General features: G+C 39.1%; 1 protein-coding gene across 29 annotated transcripts in view; it reads right to left on the bottom strand.

The window, feature by feature from the left end:
* The window catches only part of col13a1 (collagen, type XIII, alpha 1), a 136,909-nt gene that overhangs the window by 37,670 nt on the left and 84,990 nt on the right, over positions 1-14,249 (bottom strand). For 28 of the 29 annotated variants that reach the window (XR_010910659.1, XR_010910639.1, XM_067475347.1 and 25 more), the window contains 3 exons: positions 10,870-10,896; positions 10,647-10,733; positions 6,233-6,268 (listed from right to left, as the gene is read on the bottom strand). Coding sequence is in view for 27 of the 29 variants with exons in the window: in XM_067475347.1 (XP_067331448.1) it covers positions 6,233-6,268; positions 10,647-10,733; positions 10,870-10,896 (150 nt within the window). In the remaining 2 variants the exon portion in view is untranslated. The remainder of the gene's footprint in view (positions 1-6,232; positions 6,269-10,646; positions 10,734-10,869; positions 10,897-14,249) is intronic. The other variant, XM_067475324.1, reaches the window with a different exon arrangement.

Genomic DNA, 14,249 nt, shown 5'->3' on the forward strand with positions numbered 1-14,249 from the left:
TTCTCATTCCGCCCATCAAGGATGCTTTGTGAGACTGACTTGTGTAGACTCAGGGTGGCCAGGCTTTGTGCACCACCCTGTGGTCTTAATGGAGAGTGTAAACTAAGCTCGGAGCTTATACAAATTACGCCAATTTAAGTTATAACATTTTTTTATGCAAGTACCCCTTCAGATGTGTTTATATGTGTTCTATTTATCCATATTAAGTCTGTTTGTAAAACTGACTGGACGTTTTTGGCACCATGAGAACTATCATCAGCGATCCCAGCTTATAAGAGGACAGAGTACATTTGCCATAGTCTCAGGGAACAACAGACTTATCTCAGTAAGCTGTGTAGTTGAACTACCACTTTCTGTTGTCTGTAGCATTTTTTACATATGTTAGTATTTATTTATTAGTATCTATTTTGGAAGACAAACATCTTAGAGATGAAATATATTGGTGCCAGTTTGTCTAAAATTTAAAATACACATTTGATTGAATACTACAAATCACCTGTCTGCCAAAACTCAATATAGTTATTCATACATGCATTAAAACACCTGTATAAATGATAATAACAGAGTGCAGTGTATATTGCATTGCTTTAAATATATAGGCATACATACAGTTTGAGTTTATCCTTTATTACATTTACTGTTGGTTTTGTCTTTCCTGAAAAAGTCTGTCTTGATCAGATGATATACTGAGAAACACCAAATGTGTCATTATTTTATACATCTGCTAAAAAGAATTTACTTAAGGCACAATTAGAAAACTAGACTTGGAATTTACATTCTCACCAAATAACTAAACTTATTTTTTTATACATATACTTTTGAAACATGGTAACAAGACTAGTAAACTGCTGGCCCTGGTTTGCCATGTGGTAACATCACTTTAAGACCAGAAATGGGTAAAATAGAATTCAACTAAAAGGATTATTTGAACCAACTTTTTACCACAAACTGAGAATAAACTGACTCTATGAAACTTTACCAACCAATATGACTTATGCAGCGTTGGCCAATCGCATAATTGAGGGCAAACAAAATCCTGAAACTTTTCCATTGTCCTGTAAAGTTAAAATGAGTGAACATAAAGGATAATGAATGTTGGGTATTGTTTTACATTCATGAAGTTGTACAGCCTGTTATGAAGGAGCACAAATGTAAATCATTGTGCATAAACTTGTCTACAAGTTGTTATTTCATGTTAGTAATGTTATGTTTCATTCATTATTACACGAACTGTTAGCAGCACGACTAACCAAAACACAATAGTGTCTTCTATGTTTGTTTTGCTACTTTTATACATAACAAAATTACTTCTTTAAAAAAACAGAAATTTGTGAGGGCTTTTTAGTTTTGGTCCAAGGCCAAATATGAGAGTGAATACCAGTGACACTGAAAAAAAAAACATTACGCCAAACAAATTAGTCTCAGTTATGTTTCTGTTAGTCATGCTGTTAGTTTAAAGACCAAAACTTAACGGTGCTAAGCTTCTCGTCTATGCTCACTCATTGTAGATTGCAGTGTTAACTGCCAACACTGTATAAAAGACTCCTTTTCTGGTTGACCTCCTGATTGGCCATAAATCCTATTGGTTGGGGAATTTTGATAATCTCAGTTAAATGACCACAAGCACAGATTCAAGACCAGAGGTTTTTCGAGCAGGCGGCAGCATCTCAAATCAAGGGTTTGAAGCACAGGAACATGTAAATCAACATGTAAATTTAATGGTGACTATGGCATATTCGAGTGAGAGCAGAGTAAATTGAGTGTGAGGCAAGAGTTTTGAGAGCGCTATTACAAATTCTAAACATAAAATCATGAAAGTTTGCTCTTATATCAAAAAATATGCTCTTGATATAAGACAAAAATATTACTCTGTATAGCTGAGAATAGCATTATATGCTGATGACATTTAGCTTTTTGTCATAAATCGAGAAACTTTAATTCCAGCAATACTTTCCATTATCAGCATATTTTGTGAAATATGTGCAAAATGGCAAGTCTGACAAATAAGAAGCACTACCTTAAGGAGATTTTGGTAATCAAAGACTAATTTTCCCTTTAAGTACTGTCTATTAACATTCTATGAGGACATCTAAGAATCAACATATCTGCAAATCAGAAAAACCTCTACAAAGGCAAATTGGATCAATTATCTCGGTAGTCAAGAGTCAAGTAGAAACTTCTACATCTACACTCCTATGTTTTTTAAATAAGAAAAATAGGCCAAGCGAGTGTATTTGAAACTTGAAACACTCTAGAAAACGATGCTGTGAACCTCTTACCATTTGAACACCTTCAGACTAAACATGTTATTCCCTTTTTTTGCATATTTACAGGTTAGGCATTACATCCTTTCCTCCTGCAAATTCTCATTTGATAAACTGGTAAACAGTATTCTTCTTACCACAGATATACTGTATCAACATGTGACAGATTCATCACCAAATGATATATATGTATGATATGATCATACCATCTCTTGACCAACATAACATTGATAAAATAATGTATGTATAGGGGAAGGACACCAAGACGGAACCTGATCAGAAAGAACTGATGAATTTACAGATTAAATTGCAATTTTTTCCTGCAATAGAATGGAGACAACATCACACACTGCACAGTTTACAGCGGACATCTCAGTTACTTAACAGGGTCCATCCCGGTGTCTCTCCTATGTGTTATGAATGTAAGCAAGAAACCGGAACATACTTTTATTATTATACATCTACATGGCCATACATCAGTATGTATTGAAAAAAAGGAACTTTAGTTTTTAATCACTCAAAAGTTAAGATGCAACCTGCACTGTTCTTAAAGGACTATTTTATCTGAGGACCCTGACCTTAATCTCAGACAGTGTACTTTCATAACAAAGCTCTTACTGCTAAGCAGACGATGTATTGTATTTCCAACATGTTCTCATTCCAAAGCGTCAGATAATTACCCTTTGCAAGGTGTCAAACTGTGGTGCTTTTTACATCCTTTTGGCTTATTATATTTACATCACAGATCGCCAACGGGTGTCTTAAGCATCATTTAACACATAAGGACTGGATGAAACAGCACTTTTTGATGGGGATGGGAATGAGAGTGATACAGAAAAGTATACAAGACTCTATCACTGTAACATCTTAGGGCTACAAACAACAATACTTGGCCAACCAGTCTTAGTTCATCCTCTTCCTCAATATAACATAAAATGATATGTATCCATACACAAACTGTGCCATTGCTTATTCTTTTTTCCAAAACAAATTTGATTTGTTGATGCTGTTCTTCTTCTTCTTCTTCTACTTCTTCTTCTTCTTCTTCTTCTTCTTTTCTTTTCCTTTCCTTTGTTCCCTTTCAGGAGTCGCCACAGAGAATCATGGGCCTCCATCTAACTCTGTCCTCCACATCCTTTTCTCTCACACCAACTAACTTCATGTCCTTTCTCACTACATCCATAAATCTCCTCTTTGGTCGTCCTCTAGACCTCCTGCCTGGCAGCTCCAACCTCAGCATCCTTCTACCGATATATTCACAGTTTCTCCTCTGAACGTGTCCAAACAACCTCAATCTGGCATCTCTGACTTTATCTCCAAACCATCTAACATGAGCTGTCCCTCTGATGTCCTCATTCCTGATCCTGTCCATCCTCGTCACTCCCAAAGAGAACCTCAACATCTTAAGCTCTGCTACCTCCAGCTCTCCCTGCTCTCACTACAAATCACAATGTCATCTGCAAACATCATAGTCCATGGAGATTCCTGTCTAACCTCATCTGTCAGTCTGTCCATCACCAGAGCAAACAAGAAGGGGCTCAGAGCTGATCCTTGATGCAGACCCACCTCCACCTTGAACTCCTCTGTCACACCCACAGCAGACCTCACCACGGTTTTACAGCTCTCATACATGTAGTTGCCACAGCTCTGCTCATCTCCCTTGTTCTTAAAAATTGGTACCAGTACACTTCTCCTCCAGTCCTCAGCATCCTCTCACTCTCCAAGATCTTGTTAAACAAACTAGTCAGAAACTCTACTGCCACCTCTCGTAGACACTTCCATACCTCCACAGGTATGTCATCAGGACCAACTGCCTTTCCGCTCTTCATCCTCTTCAATGTCCTCCTCACTTCACTCTTACTAATCTTTGCTACTTCCTGCTCCACACCAGTCACCTCTTCTACTCTTCGTTCCCTTTCATTTTCCTCATTCATCAACTCTTCAAAGTTCTCCTTCCATCTTCCCATCACACTCCTGGCACCTGTCAATTCATTTCCATCCTTATCTTTAATCACACTAACCTGCTGCACATCCTTCCCATCTCTATCTCTTTGTCTGGCCAACCTGTACAAATCCACCTCTCCCTCTTTAGTGTCCAACCTAGCATACAAGTCCTCATATGCTCTTTGTTTGGCCTTTGCCACCTCTACCTTCACCTTACGCTGCATCTCCCTGTACTCCTGTCTACTCTCTTCAGTCCTCTCAGTGTCCCACTTCTTCTTAGTTAACCTCTTTCTCTGTATACACTCCTGAACTTCCCCGTTCCACCACCAAGTCTCCTTGTCCACTTTCATCTTTCCAGATGACACACCGAGTACCCTCCTACCTGTCTCCCTGATCAAATTAGCTGTAGTGGTCCAGTTATCTGGAAGCACCACCAAACCACCCAGAGTCTGTCTCAGCTCCTCCCAGAAAACTACACAACATTCTTCATTTTTCAACTTCCACCACTTTGTCCTCTTCATCTTCCTCACCACCAGCTTCATTTTACACACCACTATCCTGTGTTGTCTGGCTACACTCTCCCCTACCAATGTTTTACCGTCACTGATCTCTTTCAGATTACAACGTCTACACAAGATGTTGTCCACCTGAGTGCTTCTACCTCCGCTCTTATACGTCACCCTATGTTCCTGCCTCTTCTGGAAGAAAGTGTTCACTACAGCCATTTCCATCCTCTTTGCAAAGTCTACCACCATATGTCCTTCTGCATTCCTGTCCTGAAGACCAAACCTGCCCATCACATTCTCATCACCTCTGTTCCCTTCTCCTACATGTCCATTGAAATCTTCTCCAATCACCACTCTCTCACCTCTGTGGATGCTCTGCATCACTTCATCTAACTCACTCCAGAATTTCTCCTTCTCTTCTAACTCACATCCTACCTGTGGGGCATAACCACTCACAACATTGAACATCACTCATTCAATTTCCAGCTTCAGACTCATCAACCTGTCTGATACTCTAATCACCTCTAGAACATTCCTCACCAACTCCTCTTTCAGGATAACTCCTACTCCATTTCTCTTCCTATCTGACCCATGTTAGAACAATGTGAACCCTGCTCCTAAGCTTCTAGGCTTGCTACTTTTCCACCCGGTCTCCTGGACACACAGTATGTCCACCTTCCTTCTCTGCATCATGTCGATCAACTCCCTAGCCTTCCATGTCATAGTACCAACATTCAAAGTCCCTACTGTCAGTCCTACATTCGTAGCTTTCCTCTTTTCTCTCTGCCTACGAACACACCTTCCTCCTCTCCTTCTTTGTCTTTGACCAACATTAGTCCAATTTCCACCGGTACCCTGTAGGTCAACAGCACCGGTGATGGTCGTTGTTAACCCAGGCCCCGACCGATCCGGTATAGAAGTCATTGTCATGATTCGCATTTTTAATTTGGTATGTGTTTTACGTCGGATGCCCTTCCTGACACAACCCTCTGCATTTATTCAGACTTGGGACTGGCACAAGAAGACACTGGCTTAAGCCCCCTTGCAGTTGCATTGCATTGTTGATGCTGTTGGATTTGGTTATTTGATAAATAATTGAAAATAAAATACAAACAAACTTAAAAATGTCAGTTATCCTGAGAAATAAAATTTTTATGTAATCAGATTACTTCTAAGTGATCTATCTAACTATCTATCTGCAGACATGGAAGTGTCAATAGTCAAACAATAATAATTGTTCTTTGGTGGTCCTTAAATGAGACATTATAAACCATCGCAGCAATAGGGTGATACTGCAGCTGTTATAATGTGTGCAGCAAAAGTAAATTCATCTCAGTGCATCCTCAGAACCCAAACCAGTTCTGTCTGCACACAGGTATTTTAGAATGGATAAAAATAATATGGAAAAAACATGGTAAGCGGGAAAGATAGTGGACATGACAAGCAGACATCAAGCAAGACGGGTGGAAAAGAGCAGGAGAATGGTGAGAAGACCAGAACAGGACTTGCACCACTCACCACTGGACCTGGTCTGCCGTCTAACCCATGAGCCCCCTGTATAGCATTGTACATAGTTAGAAAGCAGATATGTTGAAAGAGAAGATGGGAAGAAGGTGGGGTGGGGGTTTTGGGATGAGGAGGGTGGGGGTGATAAAGCTCAAATTGAGTGACTCAATTTCAAAATTACATTCAGATGATCACAAATGTGAGGTGGACATAAAGTGAGTGACAGTAAAATCAGAGATAATTGGATGAGTATTTTTTTGTGGATGATGATGGGATTTTTCAGCCATCTTGTTGCTCATAATAGTTTTCTTTACTTTGTTTTCACATTAATTGTTATGATATAATACCATGTTTGTAAATGTAGGTATGCTGAGTATACCAGCTGCTCAATACACCTACAGGGTTAAAGTATTGGACAATAGAATATAATGCTTGTTGAACCACTTGCCATCACAAAAAGGGAGGAGTTAGTTCCCTGAACAAATGTCCACTAGAGTAGATGGTCACTTGGTGCATCAGAGAGGTTGATGTGTTTTAATAATTTTTTTTGGCTTTGCATTCACACACAAAACAGATTTGAATAACATTATAGACTTGGCCATTTACTGAAAGATTTGACTTTCCTCTAAAATACTGGTTCCTAACCTTTGTCCTCAGCCATGGCCATGCTGTCATTGTTTACCTTCTAATTTCTGATTCATTGAACACATTTGATGCAGGTAATCAGCAGTTTTTGGATGGGATAAAACAAGCAAGGCAGTTGGAAACCAGTGCTCTAACCAATCTGTATGTAGTTGGACTAAGACGTAATTTATACAATGAAATAAACCACCCTGTCTAATCTGACATAAACCAAACCGTTAACTCAAGTCACCAATCTTTTGCAATAGTTCACTCTTAGCTGCATTGTCAAAAACAGCAAACATACATAGTTTCCAACACTGAACAATTCTGTGTGCAAAAGCTGCACAATTGCTTGAGATTTTCTCTTGCTGTGTGAATGTACAGATGTAGCCGTTAAAAGTGTCAGTCTTTGCTGCGTGACTTTGTCACTCTGGCAACAATTACTCCTGTCTTGTCCTGCGAGATGGCATGTGATGACAGTACATGGTTAGTAGGTGACATTCAGCTTACACTCAGCATTACAGCTCCACATTGCATGCAGAAATCATAGTCCCTATAACAATATACAGTACCACTATTACTGTACTTGTAAACCAACAATGTACTGGAGTAGAAGATATTTCTAGTATTATTCAAGAGCCATGAGAACAGCAAACCTATACCAAAAATAAAGTTTCAAGGAACCTAAGTATGTTGCAGTTAATCTGACATTATCAAGCAATCTCACAGATAATTACTGTTCAGACATGACAGCTGGTTTCAGTGTTTCTATGGGAAACTAGAGACTATGTGCACGTTACAGTTTTTTTTATCAAAGCCTCTCCCCATAAAAGAAAAATGAGGCTTTTATGCAGTGTTGTATCACTGTATCACTGTTTATGTGATCTCATCAATCTAACGATGTTCAGTTTAAATCATATGCCTCATTTAAAAAAAAATGGTTTTCCCTGGGAATAACTGTAACCTGCTCGTATTCTTTTTTATCGTCATCAGGCTGAAGTTATTTTTATATTGCACAAAATATTCAGCTGGATGAGACTGGGTGGAGTCAGGAATTATTTTCTGACCCACTAAAAAAACAACAATAATGCAAATAATGGAAATTGTTTTAGCCACGTCCACGCAACCGTTCGTAATCCTCCAAGCAATTCGGGACAGAGCAGCGTGCTACGCACACAATACGGACATTGCACTAGGGGGCTTGGAGGATAAAATTGGCAGCGTTTTATTTTCATTTTTATTCACACATACACTCACTCCAAAAAAAAAGTCAGGATAATGTCAGTTTTATTTAAATTTTGATGTGAAAAGAAAAGCAGACATCACTTTATGGTGATTATTTCTATTTTGTGCCTCTCTGCACTCCTTCAAAAAGCCAGTTGGCTCACTGACAGCAGTAGGAGGTGGTTGTTGTAGACGCCACCTTTTTAAAAAATTAATCACTACATTTAAAAATGCTTTGAACACAAGCCAGTGCCAGAAACCGATCGCTTGTTCTTTAGCAGAGAGGTCTGCATGAAAAACTTAATACTTAAACTGAAAACATCGGGTCAAATATATAGACTGAGATCATATAAACTGATATTTATTAAAACCTAGTCTATGTTCAGCTCAGACCTGCAGTTTTAGAGGCCAAAAATCTGAACTGTGATAACTTCAGGAGAAGAGAGAGAATCTATTAAGTGAGTTCTAATATTAGGAAAATAACCACATAAATATTTTCTATAAATTTATCATTGCGTGGAAAATTCACAACAGTTAATGTTGAGATGAAAAATGAGAAGCTGCTCCAGCTGGTCTGACACCAAAACCAGCACAGTAAAACATGACCGCATCCCATGATGAATTAAAACTTATCCAAGTAATTCACGTAACACTTAACAATATTTACACACAATCTGTTACAATGCGCAGAATTTCCACTGCGAGAATTTCTTTAAATAAATAATAAAAAAACTTTAAAGCTGATTAAATGCTGGTTATAGTTCTCTTTGGAACTACATTGGAAACAAACTCTTTACCAGCTCGCCACTCCAGTAGAGTAATGTTCATGTCTGTTCACATGTCTGTGGGTAAATATACCGTTTTATTTGCTAAAGACATGTTGGAGAGTGCTATAAAGCAAAGTAAATAAGTATCAAATGTTGGCTTCAAAAATTTTGCAGTTTAGTTGCTTAGGAACCTTTTAGGAAACAGGATGACTGAACGTGTATGAAAGAGTAATGTAATCTCATCACGAGCAACGTTAGAGTGACAGAAACACAATCTGTAGGAAATGTCCATCACATCATCTGACAAAGTCAACATAAACACAGGGTTATGATAGCAGCTATGTCATAGATCAGATTTAAAACTAGTTTTCACCAAGAAATTGTTCATGCATCCACAGACCGTAGGATTCAGTACCGCACACAAAAACCATGACACTTTCAAAGGATACACCTGTACACAGGCTATAAATACAGTATGTACATTAAACACTGTCTGCAGTGGATTTTCACAAAAATGCAGATGGGCTTCACCTTCCTAATGTTCCCATTACCCCAACGCTGTTAATGTTACTTTGATGTTTCATTGTGTTATATTATTACTTTCCATAGTAACATGGTAACATAACATATAACTCCATTACATTTATTAATTATGTTTAAGATACTTTATCAAGTAACTTGTAGATAACTAAGCATAAAGAGGAGCGTTACTAGCCAGCTATCCTAACGTCAAGAACAGTTTGATTTCTAAATAAATTTAGTTGCTTTGGCTTCATGAATATTGGGCAGCATGAACGTAAACAATTGATTAAAATACAAATAACTTCTAAAATAGGTTATGTTACCTAAAGCATGCAGTTAGAATGTTATTACTGAAATTAACAGTATTAAGTATTAAGTATTTAACAATATTTAATGTTCTCTTTGATTTGCCTTTGCGTTTTTTACTATATTTGCTAGTCTCAGTCTCTCATGTATTACATACATTTGAGTCATGCTAACTCTTCAGATACCCAATCAGGCAGTACATTGCAACAGTTTCTAAATTATTATGATCATTTGAGAACACTTACCCAAATACTGAAAGTATTAATATAGTATTAATATAATACTGAACCTCTTCTGGGTTTATTAGGATGAATAGTAAATGGCCTTTACAATGTTGATTCATATTCACCCATTAACACACAGATGGTGGTGGCTTCCATGCAGGGTGCTCATCTGGCCCACTGGAAGCAACTTGGGCAAGACTCAGTGTCTTGTACAGCTTGTGTAACTTCGACCCTGTAGTCCGTGGACTGCTGCCATGCCAATTGAGCTACAACTGCCCTCCTGGACTACAGCATTTTACATGCCAGGGAAACACACTAAAATTATATGTTTCCATTTTCGAGCCTGATAATGTTTTTAATCAATTCTAAAAATTGAGAATTCGACATTGTCTTTGTACTGCTATAGGGGGTATCAGGAGAGACTCACATGTACTGTAAAACACGAGAGACACAAGCTGTATGTGTTGTCAAACTGGTTTATGTGTAGTTTATACACATCAGCTATGCCAGACACATTTTAGGGTTTATAAATTATGTTAATATTATCATCATTTAGGAACTTAGTAAAGTGAAACCAACACTAAATATTGACCTAAAGTGATACTAACACAATTTTGAGTGTAAAGCTAGGCATGACAAAGTTTTCTATTAGATTATTTGTATAACATTGCAAATAAGCTTGGTACTGTATAACGCTAATATTTCTATATTGAAGCAGCACAGAAATTCTTAAAACAATCAAAAGACTTTTGAACTTACAGGGAGTCCAAGATGGCCTCTGTCTCCCTTGTCACCCTTCTGACCTGTTGCTCCTTTTTCTCCTCTGATGCCTATGCCTTGCTCTCCCTGTAAAATATAATCACATTCTTACACCCTAATGTATATAAATCACATGATAGGTGAAAACATAATGTAAATCTGGAAGAAGAATTAATATTGGTACAAGTCCTTGCACTTTATTTCTTTCTTTTTCATTGCTCACCTTAGGTCCTGAAGGTCCTTGGGATCCCTGGAAAAAAAAAGTGGTGAAGATCACTGACAGAATCAATACAATTTCACAGTTGTTGCAACTGCCTACCACTGATTTCTTCAGCTGTCGCAGGCCATAAATGTTGTGCTAAACCTTATTGGAGGCCCTCAGGCTGAAGACAACAGCCTTTCGAGCATGGTTGGGTCAGGAGTGTCCCTAATCAGCAGACAGGTACAGGCTGGCCAGTAGGGCTGCGGCTTGAGTTGTTGAAAATGCAAAAACTCACTCGTGTGAGTTTAGAGAGGCTATGGAGGAGGACGTTCAGTTGTTCCCCAAAGGACATTCTGGAAAACCATTGGATGCCTTACAAAGGGAAAGCAGGGTTTGGCCCAGGCTGTATTCAGCAGGGGAGGAGAACTGCTGGACATTGTCGGGGTTCTCTGGGGTACTCAAAGAGCACCTCGGCAGCAAGTCACCAGGTGCAGATTCAATTCGATTCAACTTTATTTATACAGCGCCAATTTACAACAAAGTCATCTCAAGGCACTTTACAGAATAAAGTCCAGACTACACAAGTATGTAGAAGTAACCCAACAAATCCCCCTTGAGCAAGCCATAGGCAACAGTGGAGAGGAAAAACTCCCTTTAATGGGAGAAACCTCCAGCAGAACCAGGCTCACGGTGGGCGGCCATCTGCCTTGACCGGTTGGGGTGAGTGGAAAGTGGAGAAAGAAAAGAAAAGAGCAACGAAAAGCAACAACAAAACAACAACAAAAAGCAACAACAATAACAACAAAAAAGCAACAACAAAGCATTGTACAGGTTGTAGGACACAGAATTAATGGCATACAGTGGTGACAAATAAATGTATAGAGAAAAGCTAGTTAGGGTTGAGTGAGGATTTTTAACTATAAGCTTTATCAAAAAGGAAAGTTTTAAGCCTAGTCTTAAAAGTAGAGAGGGTTTCTGCTCCCCGAATTTGGATTGGAAGCTGGTTCCACAGGAGAGGAGCTTGATAGCTAAAGGCTCTGCCTCCCATTCTACTTTTGCAAACTCTGGGAACCACAAGTAGGCCAGTATTTTGGGATCGAAGTGGTCTAATCGGGCGTTACAGGACTATGAGATCTTTTAAATATGATGGAGCTTGACCATTAAGAGCTTTGTATGTAAGGAGGAGGGTTTTGAAATCTATTCTAAATTTTATGGGAGGCCAATGAAGAGAAGCTAGTGAAGGTGAAATATGATCTCTCTTTCCTAATCCAGTCAGCACTCTTGCTGCAGCATTTTGGATTAATTGAAGGCTTTTTAGAGAGTTATTAGGACACCAAAGAAGTAGGGAATTACAGTAGTCCAACCTAGAAGTAACAAATGCATGGACCAGTTTTTCGGCATCACTTTGAGACATGATGCTTCTAATTTTAGCAATGTTCCGTAGGTGAAAGAAGGCTGTTCTAGACATTTGTCTTATATGTGACGTAAACGGCAAATCTTGGTCAAAGATAACTCCAAGGTTCCTCACCGTAGTACTAGAGGCCAAAGTTATGTCATCTAGAGTAACTATATTATTAGACAGCATATTTCTCATGTTTTTAGGCCCAAAGAGGATGATTTCAGTTTTGTCTGAATTGAGAAGTAGGAAATTGTAGGACATCCAGGTCTTTATGTCTTTTAGACATGCTTCAAGTTTGACTAATTGGTTAGTATCTTCTGGTTTCACAGATAAATAGAGCTGGGTATCATCTGCATAGCAGTGGAAGTTTATGGAATGCTTCCTAATGATTTTGCCTAAAGGTGACATGTACAGATTAAAAAGTATTGGTCCTAACACAGAGCCCTGTGGAACTCCATAGCTGACTTTGGTGCATAAAGAAGAGTCATCATTAACATGAACAAGTTGGAATCTGTCTGACAGATAAGATTTAAACCAATGTAATGTGGTTCCTTTAATCCCAAATCCATGTTCTAGTCTCTGTAATAAAATGTTGTGGTCAATGGTGTCAAATGCGGCACTAAGGTCTAGTAAGACGAGTACAGACACAAGTCCATTATCTGAAGCCAGGAGAAGATCATTGGAGACTTTTACCAGTGCTGTTTCTGTACTGTGATGAGCTCTATATCCTGACTGAAAGTCTTCATACAAATTATTCCTATGAAGGTGATCACATAATTGTTTTGCAACTACTTTTACAAGGATTTTAGAGATAAACGGGAGATTTGATATTGGTCTATAGTTGGCTAAATCACCTGGATCAAGACAAGGTTTTTTAAGTAATGGTTTGATTACAGCAACTTTATAGGCCTTTGGTACATAGCCAGTTTCTAAAGATAGGTTAATCAAATCTAATATGAAAGTGTCTATTAAAGGTAGAACATCTTTAAGCAATTTGGTTGGAACAGGGTCTAAAAGACATGTTGTTAGTTTTGAGATGAGATCCACCGTGAGATGCTGAAGGCTCTGGACATTGTCGGGCTGTCCTGGTTGACATGGCTGTTCAGTATAGCTTGGAGGCCGGGTACAGTGCCTGTGGAGTGGCAAACTGGTCTCTATTTTTAAAAAGGATGACCAGAGGGTGTGTGCCAATTATTATGCCCATACAGTCTAAATGCATTTTGTTGACTTGGAGAAGGTTTAAGATCATGTTCCTCATGGGGTTTTGTTGGGGTTATTGGGGTTTATGGGGTCCCGGGGCCATTGTCAGCCATCTGGTCCTTGTACAACCAGAGTGCGAGTTGTGCTTGTACTCGCGATAATAAGTCAAACACATTCCCAGTTGGTGTTGGCCTCTGTCAGGATTGCCCCTTGTAACACATCCTGTTTGTGATTTTCATGGACAGGATTTCTAGGAGCAGCCAGGGCGAGGATAGTGTCCAGCTTGGGGACCTCAGAATCTCTTCTCTGCTTTTTGCAGATGATGTGGTTCTGTTGGCTTGATTAGACCTTGACCTTTTGTATGTACTGGGATGGTTTGCCACCTAGTGTGAAGCGGCTGGTATGCAGATCAACACCTTCAAGTCAGAGGCTATGGATCTCTCCTGGAAACTGATTTCCTCCTTCAGGTTGGGAATAAGCTACTATCCCAAGTGAAGGAGTTTAAGTATCTTAAAATGGTCCATTTTAATGGACATTTGGTCATGATCTTTGGGTTAAGGCGAAAGATTAAAATCCCCAGTACAAGCGTCAGTCTCCTGCATAGGGTGGCTGGGCTCACCCTTACAGATAGGGTGCGGAGTTCTGAAATCCAAAGGGAGCTTGGAGTAAAGAAACTGCTCCTTTGTGTTGAAAGGAGTCAGTTGAGGTGTTTCAGGCATTTAATAAGAAAGCCTCCTGGGCACCTCCTGCAGGAGGTCTTCCAGGCACGCCCAACTGGTAGGAGACCCCGTGATAGACCCAG

The sequence above is a fragment of the Channa argus genome, chromosome 1 (genome assembly GCF_033026475.1).
Source record: "Channa argus isolate prfri chromosome 1, Channa argus male v1.0, whole genome shotgun sequence".
NCBI lineage: Eukaryota > Metazoa > Chordata > Actinopteri > Anabantiformes > Channidae > Channa > Channa argus.